At 36.7% G+C, this 15,282-nt stretch overlaps 2 protein-coding genes across 4 annotated transcripts in view; one reads left to right on the top strand and one right to left on the bottom strand.

Annotated features, from left to right (window-relative positions):
• PIGF (phosphatidylinositol glycan anchor biosynthesis class F) overlaps window positions 1-15,282 on the bottom strand; it is a 79,408-nt gene that overhangs the window by 39,094 nt on the left and 25,032 nt on the right. Inside the window, exon 2 of one of the 3 annotated variants that reach the window (XM_007476866.3) lies at window positions 5,120-5,225. The exons of the other annotated variants lie outside the window; for them this stretch is intronic. The gene's annotated coding sequence lies outside the window, so the exon portion shown is untranslated. The remainder of the gene's footprint in view (window positions 1-5,119; window positions 5,226-15,282) is intronic. 3 annotated transcript variants of the gene reach the window in all.
• CRIPT (CXXC repeat containing interactor of PDZ3 domain) lies at window positions 13-14,458 on the top strand. The gene is made up of 5 exons (XM_001375558.5): window positions 13-214; window positions 9,316-9,381; window positions 11,090-11,144; window positions 12,764-12,867; window positions 13,141-14,458. The coding sequence occupies exons 1-5, from the start codon at window positions 199-201 to the stop codon at window positions 13,203-13,205; spliced, it is 306 nt and encodes a 101-aa protein (XP_001375595.1). The 5' UTR covers window positions 13-198; the 3' UTR covers window positions 13,206-14,458.

The raw sequence follows: 15,282 nt of genomic DNA, 5'->3' as shown, positions 1-15,282 counted from the left end.
CCGGAAAGAGGAGACTAGCCCCACCCTCCTTTCGCCGGCGCTTTTTAGGCGGCGCTCTAAGTGGGTGATGGAATTAGCGTGGCGGAAGTGAATGCCTTCTGACCCGGAAGAAGGCTCCCGGCCGGAGAATTGTTTACATTTCAAAGAAACCAGTTCCTTTTGGGAAAGTAGTTAAACCGACTTGGTCCCTCCGACAGAATGGTTTGCGAAAAATGTGAGTAAGTGGGCCTAACGCCCCCGGGTGTGAGGATGGGGGCAAAGGAGAAAGAAGATACAAAGACAAATGGATGATCCCTGTCCATTTCAGGCCCAAATTCCGAGGCTCCCTGACCTCCTCAACCTCAGGCGAGCTGGATCCTGGCCCTGACCTGTACCCGTTTCATACAGACCTCCCCCACCTTTCCTCTCGTCTTCTACCTCCTATTTCCCATACCAACTAGCCTTATTCCGTTGCTTCTTCTTTCTCGCTATTTCTCTTCATGAACTACCCTCCCTTTCCATTCTCTGTCCCGCTTGAGAGCAGAGCCCGATGTAATGTATCACTTCAGAACAGACGTCTAGTCTCTGGTTCTGCTCTCTAAATCCACGCTGCTGTTCAATTATCTTTCGTCAGTCGCCAGCTCACAAGCCTTCCCAGTGCTTACAGCTGAAGGATCGTGTGTTTGTGTGTGTGTGTGTGTGTGTGTGTGTGTGTGTGTGTGTGTGTGTATGTATGAATGAATGAGCTCTCTACTTTTTTAAAATCCAAAACAACTGTAGTGATTCTGCCATCCACTTGATATTTAACTACACTTTTAAATGAACATTTCTCACTCCCTAATGAAATTATTGTTTCCTTTTTTATTCTCTGCAATATATTCTTTGTAGGTCAGTAAAGTTAGGGAGGAGAGAAAGATCTCAACCAGGCACCGAACTTACGGAAGAAAGAAGAGTAGTGTCCTGAAGGCAGGAAAATAACTACTACCAGAATTTTGATTGGATAGTAGATGTGGTTTGAGTAAACTCTAAAGGAAGAAAGACCACTTGAGTAATAGCGGAAGGAGGGAGAACCTGAAATTGTCAATGGAGAGTCAGGGATATTCCAACTTAATCACCTAAAGGGGGAGACTGTAGGGGGAAGAACTATGTCCAAGTACAAAGGGAGGCCATTGAGGCTTTGTCATCAGAACATTTATGTCATTTTTGCAAAAGTTTGATTCCCAGAACGTTAGAGATCTTATAGTCTTAATTCCCTTTTCTTACAGCTGATACCAACACTTAGTGAAGTGTTTTACCCTAGGCTGGTTGCTTCAACCTATTGATTCCACCTTCATATCCTCACTAGTGTCCATTCTTTCTTTCCACTCTTAACTGCCATCATCCCTGGTCAGGCCCTCACCTACTGCCTGAATAATTGTAATAGCTTTCTCAGTGGTCTCACCATTCCATCTTTTTATATTGTTGCCTGAATAACCTAATGCATCAGGTACCAGATCCTTCCTAAAATTTTCCCTGATTTTCTTCTCCCCTCCCTCCAGGTGAAAGTAATTTTCCTTCAGATTTCTCATAGTACTTTGGGTATTTCTTTGCACTTTTCACCTTTTACTGTAAATCATAGTTATTTGACTTATATCCTGTATTAGTTATCTCCTTGAGAGCACTATTTTATTTCTTTTATAATCCCAGTGCTTAGCACAACAGATTTGAAGCCTCCCTACCCTTGTAATTAACTTAACTGTAAATCATTAAGTAATATAAGCTATACACTGAAAAGACTGATCATTAAAATAATAATTATAGTACAGATATAGAAAATAGTAATGTTACTAGAAGAACAGTGAAGATCAATTTTTCTTTTTTAAACAAAATATTTACATGCCTACTTGGCACTTCAGTATTTCCTCTGCCGAACAGGAGTAGATTCAAAAATAAGTCATGGTCTCAAACCCTCATAGAGTTTGTAATATAAAAGGGCAGGCTGGGTAAGACAGGCACATAGACAAAACTTATTAGCAATAAAAATAGAATATAACAAATGCATGAGCATAATGAAGAACTTTGAGTTCATATGGGGAAAGATCATTACCATAGGTGAATGGAATGGAGGAGATTCCTAGAGTTCAATTTCACAAGCTTTCATTAAACATCTACACTGTGCAAGACACAGGGATATAATGGAAAAATGCAAGGGATCTAGAGGAAGATGTGTATTAATTACACTACTAGATTTTTTAATCTCTTACTGCCTCATTCATCTTTAATTACTGTGTCTAGTACAGTTTCTTGCTTATAATAATACTTCTTCTTTGGCAACAAGTACATCAACCTCATCATCTGTTTACATCCCTGGAAAGTATAATACTAAGGTAAATGTGCATGTCTACAGCATTCAGAACTTCTCCCATTTGCTATAATCAGTGATTCCACATATGTATGGTATGGTGCTGGCTCTTGGAAAACCTCTTTTCTTAGTGTTAATTGTCAGGCCAAAATTAGCACAAATGGCAGAGAATCAATGCTTTGTTGCTTTTCAGTCTCAGTAACTGCATTGAGTGCACAATCATCTGTGAATAGAAAGTCATGCACCAATTCTCTTCACTTTGGCTTGTAATCATTTTGAGTTAAGTAATTTACATCAGTCCTATAGCTGATATTAATACCATTTTCATCCTGTTTGGGAGGATCCCCAAAAAAGTGTGGGAGAGAAAAGGTACTAGACTGCCTACCACACTGAAGTCTACAAAGAAGTTGTGCTGACCTCATTGTTTTATGCCTGTGAAACCTGGAAGTCTATCAGCCCCATGCCAGGAAACTGAATCACTTCCATCTGAATTGTCTTAGGAAGATTCTGAAGAATCAGCTGGTCCTTTCTTGAGCTGAACTACCAAATATTCAAACTTTTGCAGAAAACACAACTCTGATGGGCTAGTCATGTTGTTTGAATGCTTAAATATACATTTGCCTAAAAGACTGTTTTACTGAGAGGTTTACACAAGCCAAGCACATAGATGTCATAAGAAGCAATACAAAGATCTCTCTGAAGAACTGTAGTATCAATTGTGAGATATAGGAGACGCTGGCACAGGAACATCCAGCATAGCATGCCCACATCAAAGAAAGTACTGTGCTCCATAAGCAAAGCAGAAAGAAACATGAGTTGAACAAACTTAAGAGATCTCCATCCCAAATGTTCATATGAGTTATTTGTGCCCATCTTGTGGTAGAGCCTTATGAGTTCATATTGGTCTGATCATGCAATTCAGCAAACTGTACATTGACCCTGATGTAGTGATTATCATTTTGGTCCTCTTCAAGTCAGAAGGACAATAATCAAACAACACCTTTCCCTTATGCAGTGACTTAAAAATATATATGTTCAAAATATCCTTATAATGTGGCTACTGCAAATACTGTTCCATTTTACCAATGAGGAAAACAAGGCTCAGAAAGGTTCTGACTTGCCCATGGTCACATCCTTAGACTATATTTGTTCCAGGCCTTTTGAGACAGTGGGGAATAATGAAAAAAAAGCACTTAACCTTAGAAATTAGGAGAAAGCTGATTAAAGAAAGGACCACCTCCAACACTTTCTAGCAGTGGGACCAATGGCAAATCACTGAACACCTCACTGCTTGTTTTCCTCAGCTGTAAATGAGGACTAATAAAAGCATGTATATGGCATGCTTTGTAAATCTTAAAGCTTCTTTTTTAAATTATTTCAAGGGAGAGCTCAGCAACAGGTAGGATAGGAGGGAGAGCAGGATATATGTTGTGACATTATCTCATGAGAAATGAAGTAACCATCCTATCCCACCCAATTTTAAAGCAGTGCATGTAAATATAGGCTGCCATTGGTGTGGTTTGATTATGGTCCTGTGCTCTTTGCATCATTCATTGTCTTTGCTCAGGAAGTACATTGATAGATGAATGAGTGTAGTTAGCTTTTGCCTTGGACATTCACTACCAATTTGACTGATTTTTGGCTGCTTTTTATTACAGCCTAATGCATTGGGGAAATTTTCACTTTTCTTTCACATTTCATTTTGGTAGGGTCATTTGTCATCTACTTCCTACAAAAAAAAATTTCCAAGAAAAATGCAAGGGAACTAACTTCAACAAAAACAAATGATCAAGTAAACATAAAATAAACATTAACATTGTGTGTAAGACCTCTAGAAACTTACATTTTATAACAAAAAATTAATGATTTTTTAACATGGTTGCTTTTCATCTTAGATTCACTTTTCAAAGTATATTAATTTGCCCACAGTGATTTAACTATATTCTCATTTAATTTGCCGGTATTTCACAGTTTTGTCACTTGATGGCGCCAAAAAAACAAAATAGATGACTTTTGAACTATGTGTGAGATATTTCTGGAGAAGTCCTAGATTAGCATTTCTTTCTGAGTCTGTTTACAAATGAATCATTTTATCTTTTTAATTTCATTGGATCTTTCAGTGAGTTAAATTGCCCTTATTTCTAGGTAATAATTGACTTAGGGAGATGATGTGAATTTCCAGAGTTATAGAGCTAAGTAGCCCCAGCTGCCAAGCTGGTGATCTTCTACTTGCAAGCAAGCACACTAGGAACTTATACCAGATGAATCTTTTAATACTAATTAGCATGATAATGAATATAATGCTCCCCACTTTGAGGTTAATTGCCTTTTATGGGATTATTCCCTAACATGTAGTAGTACACTTTGGATACTCTGGATATTACAAGGCAGGACATTTACTTCATTTTTTTTAAACCCTTACCTTTTGTCTTAGGGCTAGGTAATGAGAGTTAAGTGACTTGCCCAGGGTCATACAGCTGGGAAGTGTCTGAGGCCACATTTGAACCTAGGACCTCCCATCTCTAGGCCTGACTCTCAATCCACTGAGCTACCTAGCTGACCCCAGGACATTTATTTCTGAGCCTAGTCAGTAACTGGAATCATTTTAGTAGAATGCTTTTTTCCCCTATAAAATGTTTATCTTCCAGATACTGTCTCATTAGTCTTCAAATACCTCTAGAAGTAAGGGTAAGATCAGTCATATCCAGATCTTGGATGATCACCAAGAACAGATACGTACCTCTCTTTTTAGAGCTTGATTCTGTTCACTTTGTATGTAATTACTTGGTATTTTCTCACCTTATACTTAAATATGTCCTTGTTGTCTTCCTCATTAGAATTTATGCTCCTTGAAAGTAGATCGTTTCTTTCTTTATAGTCTTATCCTCAGCACTCAGCATACTGCCTGGCCAGGATTATAAATGCTTATTGGTTATGTACTTTATATGAGATAGAGAAAAACTTAACAAATCTGGGTCAGGGGTATAGATTACATTGCAGTATTATAGTGAAAGGAGCAACTGATCTTGGAATCAGAAGATTGAATTTCCCATTTATGACACTTCCTCATTGCATGACCCTCAGCAGGTGACTTAACCCCTCTGTGCCTTAGTTTCATATCTAAAACAATAAAGCTTACATTATCTACCTCTGGGTACTTATAAGGAAAGACCTTGGCAAACATTAAAACACTATTCAAATGTGAGTTATTACAGTATACTATAATTATCAAATTTTACTTTTAAATATAAATGGGGATTGGTGCCCAAGTATTACCACCCCCATGTGGTAGATACAAAGAAAGATGAGACAAAATGCCCAGGATCACTCAACTAATCTTTGGGAGAGTCAGAAAGAAATAAGCCTCAGTTGTCTCTGCTACTGGTTTTGACATTAAATTATGTACTATTTTATTTTATTATTAATATTATTTATTTTATTGTTAGATTATTATTAAATATTGTAACATTTTATTTTATTATTATTCATTAAAGGCAGCGTTACTTTGGGATCTATACCATACTCACATGTCTCTAGGCTGTAGCCTTAGCAAGTAGTTCATTCTATATGGTCCATATACTTTTAGCCAGAGGTTTGTGGTAGTAGTGAGGTAGAGTAGACCAGGCTCAGAAGTACTATAAGAAAAAGTTTTGGGTTCTCTGGGCTTAGTTCCAAAGCCTTTCAGAAGTACAAGCACCTGAGGTTGAAGCAGGGTTGATCTATAAAAGGCAGTAGATTCTATAAGGAATGACTCTGATCCTCCAAAGTATCTCTGGTGCTTCCTCCTAAGAAAAGGATCTACTCTTTCTTTACTTTTTTGGTTATTTTTAGTTCTGTCATCTTAGAAGTCAGGTAAAACTAGGTGTGGAAATGTCCAAATGAAGAGCTAATAACAAGGGCCATTGAAAGCCTCTCAAACTATTTTTAAACAAAAAGCTTTGGTGAGTTGGCCATTCTTATAGGGAGAGGAGAGCTTATGACATGTGGCCTTGATGGGGGATTTTTTTTTTTTTCAGTAAATTAGGTAGCAGTTTTATCTTTTAAGGAGGAGAGAGAGTAGCCTAACTTTGTGCCCTCTCACTTCACTCTCTTCTTACCCTTTTACTAACAACCTGGCTTCCAGCCTTAACATTACACAGAAACTACTATCCCCAAAATTACCAGTGATCTCTTGGTTGCCACATCCAGTGGCCTTGTTTCAGTCCTTATTCTCCTTGACCTCCCTGCAGCTTTTGACAAATGTTGATAGCTCTTCCTCTAGGTTTCTGGGATACCACTCTCTCCTGGTTTTCCTCCCACATATCTGACCACTCCTCTGTCTCTTTCTGGATTTTCTTCTAGATCACCCTCTTTAACCCATAGGTTTCCCCCAGAGTTCTCTCCTGGCTCCTTCTCTACTCCCTATAGGTAAAGACTTGGCGGATCTCATCAGCTTCCATGGATTTAATCACCATCTCTAGGTTGCTGCTTCTTAAATTTGCCTTTCCTGCTCCAGACTCACAGCTGACTTCCAATTTTGTATCTCCAGATGCCTTTTAGACATCTCAAACTGAATGTCTAGCAGCCATCTTAAACTAAACATGTCTAAAACAGAAGTCATTATATTTTCCCCCAAACACTACCTCCTTTCTACCCTCCCTATTACTGTAGAGGACAGCACTATCATCCTGGTCCCTTAGGCTCACAACCGTCAAACCACCCTTTACCTTTTACTCTCATCCCCCATACCTCTTCTGTTTTCTAGGCCTGTCAGTTTCACTTTTGCAACATCTCTTGAGTATGCCCCCTTTTTCCTCCGACACAACCACCATCCTGAGATAGGCCTTCATCTCACTGTGCCTATATTGTAGTAGGCAGCTAGTGGTAGGTCTGCCTGTCTCAAGTGTTCTTACTCTAATCCATCCTCCATTCAGCCATTAAAGTGATTTTCCTAAAGTCCAGGCCTGACCATGTCACCCTAAACCCTACCCCCTGGCAAACTTAATGGCTTCCTATTGCCTCCCAGATCAAACACTAAATTCTCTGGTGTTCAATAAAAGCCCTTCATACCCTAGCCTGCTCCTACCACCTTAATCCCCTCCTTTTACTCAGTGATCCAATGATACTGGCCTCTTTGCTGTACCATATACTCCATCTCTCTGCTCAGGGCATTTTCTATGGCTTCTCCTCATGCCCACAGTGTTCCCCTCTCCTTTGATGTATAATATGAAGGCATAGTGGACCTGATGGGACATATTCCAGGAAATTTACCTATTGACTTTGCTGGCTTCTTTTAAGGCTCAGCTTAAAGTCCATCTTCCACAGGAAACCTTTCTTAACCTTTCTGAATTCTAATGCCTTTTCTCTGTTCATTATTTCCTAATTATCCTATATAAAGCTTGTATATATTTGTTTTGTTTGTAATTAACCTCTTTACATTGTGAGCTCCTTGAGGGCAGGGACCATCTTGTCACTTTGTATCCCTGCTCCTTAGCACAGTACCTATTGACTGACTAGGAAAAGGAAGAACTCAAACCCTAGGTACATCATATACTTACTGACTCAGATAACAACTGGAACTCTCTGCTGCCCCAATATAAGAGGATATGGAATCTAGGAAGACTAAAGAGATTACTTTGTAGCAGTGAGGTCCCATCTTAGATTGTATAATATGATGGTACAGTGCCTTCCAACAATTTAGGGATAGAATCAGAAAAAGAAAATTTGAGGGGGAAGGAGGAGGAGGACACAGCAACCCAGAACTAGGGAGTCATGAACAAGTAGTAAATAAGAAGACAAAGAATTCTAAGACAAAAGACAATTTGTCATTGAACCGGTTAATTGTAAAATCCAGACTTTAAAAGGAAAAATTATTCCAAACTACTGTGTCAAGGCAAACAGAAAGCTGAATCAACATTTAAAACCATATTTTTCTCAACCAATCAGGTCTTGGAGACAGATTATTGTTTTTTAGAGAAAAACTAACTTATCCAAAGTGGCAGGGACTATAGTTATACTCAGTTTGAGGGAGTATGAAAAGACCAACTAGCAATGGAAAACATCTCTTCTAGAGAGAACAAGGCTTCTGTGAACACTAGAAGGTAGAGTATAAGAGACAGTGATCTAGTATGAAGTTTGTTAAAACATTATAGTTTTGCTCTGAAAGACACAATGGAAGGGAAGGGAAATGAGGATAGAACCTGAGAATAAGTTAAGGATGAGCTAGATGGGAGTAGCAGGGAGTAATATGGATAAGGGGTTTTCATTTTGGTGGAAAGCTACTCTAAATCACTGGGATTAGGGCAGAAGGAGATAGGAATTTAATAGTTATAGAATAGGATTGCCACTTGACCTGGGTGCCTGCCTATCCTACCAGATCCTGTAATGATGAAAGAGTAAAGTCAGGGTAAATAGGTTCACCCTTCTTCTCTAAGAGATTTGGTTGAAGACGGGCAGCAAGGGGTTCCAGTTGGCACACATATTATTAAGTGTCTCAGGGTAAGTTGCGTTCACAGTACAAGGTCCAAGGCATTTATGGTATTATAGAGATAAAGAGCCGAGGGTTACCTTTTGCATATGTTAATGACAGGATAGGAAATATATACAAATTTTAGGTTTTTACCCACTGATTTTGCTTAAAGTATACTTAAAACAATAAAAATCTCCTTGTAGTATCCATAGTATGCTACTCTTTATTATTGTGAATCCCAGAACATTAGTGTCAGAGAAATAGAAATATAGCCACTAAATCATACATAAGACTCTCTGTAGGTCACATATTGTCTTTGTTTTAAAATGTATTGTTATCTATATTTTATTCTATTTTTATTTATTTTGCTAAGTGTTTTCCAATTACATTTTAATCTCTTTCGGTCAATACTTTGTAGTGTTGTGGGTCTCATGAAGCCATGTTTGATGCCATCTCTGAACTAGATGAAAGGATATTGTTATTTCACTGTATTCTTTTGAAGGTAGTAATTCCATAATACCCCTAATTTCCTTTGTTTTCATAATAGGTGAAAAAAAACTTGGTACAGTTATTACTCCAGATACTTGGAAGGATGGAGCAAGGAACACTACAGGTACTGCATCTTAAAAAAAATAATCTAAATGTTGATTCTGCTGACATTTGAATTTATCTATTTTCACTAATCTATTCATTCCAGTCTTAGAGATAGACAGTATCTTGCAAAGTGTTTCTTTTTTTAATTAATTTACTATTTGAATATCTAAGGGTTAAATTAAGGAGTTCAACAAAGTGAGGAGAGCAGTTTAACAGAAACTTTACTTAATTTGAGAAAGAAGTACAGATAGAAAGATAGAAAAGAGATTATTAATCTTATACCCAAATAAATATACCTAAAACCCCTAATACTACATCAAATTTCCTAAAACTACTTCTGCCTTCTCAGGACAGGTTCTTCTGCCTGGCACAACCCAGGCCTAAACTACTCTACTCTATAACTAACTACCTAAAATAGTAGACAGCCACCATTCACTCACTCCTTCAATCAGTTTTCTATAGCAACCCAACTGTCAGTAGCCAACTACCAGCAGATCCTTGCCTCCAAGATGACCTCCTGCTCTCTCAAGATCCCAGAAGTAAAAGACCTTCATCTGTCAGCAGATGCCTCCTTAATCTCTCACTGACCAGCTGTCCCCCCTAACTTCCTGTCAGAGGGCCAGCTACTTCCTCTCCTCAGTTTTGGTCTCCTTGGCAATGGAATCTTCAGTTCTGGCTCTCTGACTCCTGTCAGTTCTGATCCACTTAGAAACCCTGCTCTCTAGCCTCTTAAGGAGACAGAGGGAGAGATTGAGATTAAGAAAATCCCTTTAACGAATATAATTACCCTTGACAATTTAATAGTATGTTTCTTTCAGCCATCTGAATTAAAACATGGAATTCAACCTACTAGGTGGTCAAGTGGAATGTATTATCCCTGTGTCTTTGAAATGTAGAATATAAATAATTTGTGAAAAGTTAGAATAAGAAACTATTAAAGAATTTTATTTCCTCTCAGGTTCCTGGCTTGGTTTTACTTACTTAGAGCAATGTTCCTATGATAGGAGAGATGGATTGTTATTTCATGGAAAGGATATAATGCATAGAGAAATGTGGCGTCATATGAGGCAACAAGATCCATTGGAAAAAGCTCAGTAAAACAAAGCCCCTTCTGATAACATAGTCATTTGACTATTTGCAGGGCATTCAAGCCCTAACTTCATATTTCCTTCAAGTTAAGGAGTAACACTTTAGTCTCTCAACTTTATAAGAATATTATAAAGAAAATACTTTGTAAAATTTAAAACATTATAGAAGTTGGAGTTATCCTTAACTTCCCAGTTTTATTGTTTGAATGAATAAAATGAATTTAATATTAAATTAATCAAAACTTGGAATTTAATTTTATTGGAAAAATCACTTGAAATAATTGTTTGTTGAATGAATGAAAAATATTTTATTGTCTTGTTTATGGAGCACACAAGGGCCCAGCACCATGCTACTTTTCCTGTTCCTCATCGAATTTAGTTAAGTTTAATATAGTATTGTCCCTGAAGTACTCTCTTATCATCCCAGAAGGTGCGTTGACCATTTTCCATAAATTTTTATTATTTCAAATAAAATCATTCAAGTGTGCTCTTAATTTAACTTTTAGATTAGTTTTTGGGGGGGATTTTCCATAAAGGCTATTTGATTATATAGCAAGATTTCAAAGAATAAACTTTTTAACTGATTATGTTGATATTACATAATGAACTAAAATATATTTTTGTTTTGTTTGTGTTTAGAAAGTGGTGGAAGGAAATTAAATGAAAACAAAGCTTTGACTTCAAAGAAAGCAAGGTGAGCAGCAGCCTTCTCAGTGTTACCAGGGAAATTTTCATTACTCCTTACTATTACATCGTTCAGTGTGAATTTGATGAACACTTATGACACCGGAATTTCTAGCATTTAAGTCCAGTCAGAATAGGAAATTCCTGGTACATGATGTCATGCATTTGTTGGCCTGCATTGCAGGTGCCAACTGAGGATGAGCTGCTTCCCTACTACACTCCTTTTTATGTGCATTCTCTTTTCCCAAATGTGAAAAATTGATACTGTGCCTTATTGTTATTTTTCTTGAAGATATGATCATTTTATTCCTTTTCTAGTTTAGCTCTAGGATGCAAACCATTAAATAGTAAAGGACTGTATTGGTCCAAATGTAAACCCAAATTTTCCTTAAAATCTTATATAAAATCTAAAAGGCCAAAAATTGGTGTTGGTTTTTTTTTTAGTGTTTACATATATTTGTTTTCTTTCAAACAGTTTTAACATTTTAGAAGTATGACCTATATTTTGGCCAGTGTATTGACCTCATTTAAATAAACCGTATGTCAGTCTGCATTAGAGGTGTCAAACAAGGCTAGCTGGCAGCTGGGTTGCTCAGTGGATAGAGAGCCAGGCCTAGAGACAGGAGGTCCTGGGATCAAATCTGATTTTAGACACTTCCTATCTCTGAAACACTGGGCAAGTCTCTTAACCCCTGTTACCTAGCCCTTACCACTCTTCTGCCTTGTCACCCATCCACAGTATTGATTCTACAGCAGAAGACAAGGGTTTTTTAAAAATGTAATTGGAAAATGTTTAAGAAAATAAACAAAAGTACACAATATAAATATTGTTAATTTGATGTATCCTAAGTCAATATCTGATCTGTGTGTAGTGGATTCATTGATTTTCTCAGTTGCTCAAATTACCTTTGGTTCCCACATTATGCAGCTTTTTTATCTTTAGTTCTATAGTATTCTGAAACTGGGAAAATTATTTTAAGATCCAACTTTTAAAATAATATAAAAGATGTATTAAATGTTCACAACACTTATAGTATCTGTCTTAAGTTAAAATTCTAATTTCATTCATACTTACACGTTTATACCAAAGAAAATAAGTAAGCACTAAAAATAATGCTTAAAGTTAAACAAATCAATCTTATTCAAGGCAAATATTGTGTATATTTCTTTTATCTTATATGTAGTCAAATCCGTCTGGTTTTAGAAATGCAAACTCACAAAACAAGATCAGCAGTTTTATTACCAATCTTGTTCTCTTTTGCTGCTTCCACTTAGATAAGCTTATAACTGGCATTTATCACTTTATGTACATTACTTTATCTGAGCCTTAGAAAAGCCCTGTGAAGCATATCCCATTGATATTTATTATCTCCCTTTTATGGATGAGGAAATGAGCTCAGAGACATGAAATAATTTATCCATGGTCACCCTACTAGTCAGAGGCAGAATTTTACTCCAGGTCTTCTCTACCTGATCTGGCAGTATTGGTACTCAGTAATCCTTATGATTGATTCTATTTGTTTTCATAAAAAGCCTGAAATTAAGGACAAAGCACTCCATGAAAAGTTTAGTGTGAGGTTCTTCTGCATTAGTAACAGCTGCATGTATCTTACTTTTCTCTTTATCTAGATTTGACCCATATGGAAAGAATAAATTCTCCACTTGCAGAATTTGTAAAAGTTCTGTGCATCAGCCAGGTTCTCATTATTGCCAAGGCTGTGCTTACAAAAAAGGTAAGTTTGCTTTATTCTCATCTTGTCTTTATAAAAAAAATTTATGCCTACAATTCAGGAATGATTGGGTGAATATACCAAGGGTCATATCCATTAGAAAACACTCATACTTCATTTTATTTTCTTCTAAAAGTCAAGAAAAATCTAACTAAGAATTTGGCCATAGATAAAATGAAACTTTGTAATCTTCAGAATTTCCCTAAAGAAACCCAACAGCTGTTGTTATGACAGAGATTGATGACATGATGCATGCCTTATTTTCTTTTATTTCAGGCATCTGCTCAATGTGTGGGAAAAAGGTTTTGGATACCAAGAACTACAAGCAAACATCTGTTTAGTTGCACTGAATAACTTTCTGGCTTCCACTTTTATATTTCTATATGATTTTTATTTTCTGCTTTTAATTTTTCCAAGGCAAAACTTGCACATACTGGTTTTAAAACAATATTTCAAGGCAAATGACTAATATTAGACCATTATTCAAAAATTTCCTCTTTCAAGAAGCCCTGCATAGTACAAATTGTATTACTGTCTACAATTGATAGCATCCATACAAACATTTTACTCGACTTAGTAGGGCCAGATTTCAGTTTTTCCCAATCTTTTATGCACTTTGTACTTACTATATATCAAATTATTTCCTCCCCTTTTTTTCAGTAGATATTTTTGCCAAAGGGATGGGAATGTTAAGAAATAGCAAATTTGCTAATATTTCCCTAACAACAGTGAACCTTGGCAACCAAAATCATCATTTGCCTCCCTTGACAGGATGCATTACTCTTAGCACCAGCATCCTTTAGCGAATCATAATATAAAAGGGCAGATAACCTTTGAAATTTAATAGGACTAAAAAAACAAACAAAAAAGAAGAGAGATTTAATAGGACTTTATCAGAGACCATGGTAGCTAAAGTGGCCAGTCTGCTTACCCACCTACTGATTAGACCATTCTGGAAAGGGTTTGAGAGTTTGAATTTTAAGATTTTCATTCCTATTGAAAGGGAAGAGTCCTCCTAGGGAGTAGCAAAAATACAATTAATTCTCCTCCTGTCCTTTTGCCTGAGTTTCCCCATCTCCTAGGTAGAAACCCCAGGAATAGCTCAGAAGGAGTAGTGATTCTGTGAATTCAGTCAGTATTAGGAAGCCTAGAAGAGTGGCACCTGATGTCTATGTTAACCAGCATGGGGAGACATCACCATTGTGTGAAAGCCTCAGAAGCAGAGATCAAATTCTTCTCCCCCCACCCCACCAAAACAGCAAGAATATGAATCCTGTAGATGTTATAAATGGATACACATTGCCAGAATTTTTTACGTAAAGGTCCCTAAATCCAATACTGTATGTCAAGGAAGAATGTTCTTGCTGAACCTTCAAAATTTGGGGATCTCTTTCTATTGAAAGTGGATGCTTATTGGGAGATAATTATGCAGGAAGGTAAAAATCTTTTCCCTTTAAAAGCTGGGGTATGTCAGAAATAGGTGAAACTGGTGGTGTCCTCACACATGGCAGAATGTGGGGTAGAAGTACTCTACATTTTTATTTAAGTTTTGATAATAATTATGAAAACTAATTAAAGTTGTACTTGTCACTTACTTGTTCTACAATTTCTTTTGTTACTTTTCTTTTTCAATATTTATATTTATAAATACTTCTTAACCATGACTTTGTTCTGTGATAAGCAAATCAGAAATACATTGCCCCCACATCATCAATCCAAGTTAGTTCTCAGATGATGAAAATCACTTTGAAAGCCAGGATTACAACAAATGATGACTTGGGTCATTTCCAAGGAAAGGGAGAAAAATTTTAATCCTTTTTTTCATATTTCATATTTTCACATTTTATAAACTTTAAAGTGCTATTATAGCTGTTATTACATTATATGGGATACTAATTTTATGTCACATGATTTAATTCCATTCAACAAGCATGTTTTAAAGTTGTACCTTCTGTGTAAAGATGCTATATGAGGTGCTAAGGATACAAACACAAAATGACCTAAAGTAGCTTATGTTCTCCTGGGATGACATTGCTATTTATATAAATAAGTAAACTTTAAAATAATGCTATCTAGCTAGCATTTATATAGCATATCAGTGTTTGCAAAACATTTTACATATGCTACTTGATCTTCATAACTCTGCAAATTAGGTGCTATTGTTATCCCCATTTTATAGATGGGAAAACTGAGATTAAGTAACTTGCTCAAGTCACCCAGCTAGGTAAGTGAACAGCATTTGAACTCAAATTTTCCTGACTCCAAGTTCAGTGCTTTTATCTCATGTACCACCTATAAAAAAAGAGTAAAATAACCTGAGAAAGAAGAGAGCCCTAAGGAAGAGGCTCAAGAAAGGCTTCTAGTACTCTAGAAGTTAGAGGAAGAGCACTGTAGGCATGGGGACAATCTACCCAAAGG

Source organism: Monodelphis domestica, chromosome 1, assembly GCF_027887165.1.
Source record: "Monodelphis domestica isolate mMonDom1 chromosome 1, mMonDom1.pri, whole genome shotgun sequence".
Classification (NCBI taxonomy): Eukaryota; Metazoa; Chordata; class Mammalia; order Didelphimorphia; family Didelphidae; genus Monodelphis; species Monodelphis domestica.
The sequence above is the reverse complement of the archived record's forward strand: the minus strand, read 5'-3'. Positions and strand labels throughout refer to the sequence as shown.

What these genes read in the sequence shown, in the direction of transcription:
- CRIPT (XM_001375558.5), top strand. An exon ending in TGGAGCAAGGAACACTACAG is followed by an intron (nt 9,382 to 11,089) that starts GTACTGCATCTT and finishes GTTTGTGTTTAG; the next exon opens with AAAGTGGTGGAAGGAAATTA. An exon ending in TTGACTTCAAAGAAAGCAAG is followed by an intron (nt 11,145 to 12,763) that starts GTGAGCAGCAGC and finishes CTCTTTATCTAG; the next exon opens with ATTTGACCCATATGGAAAGA.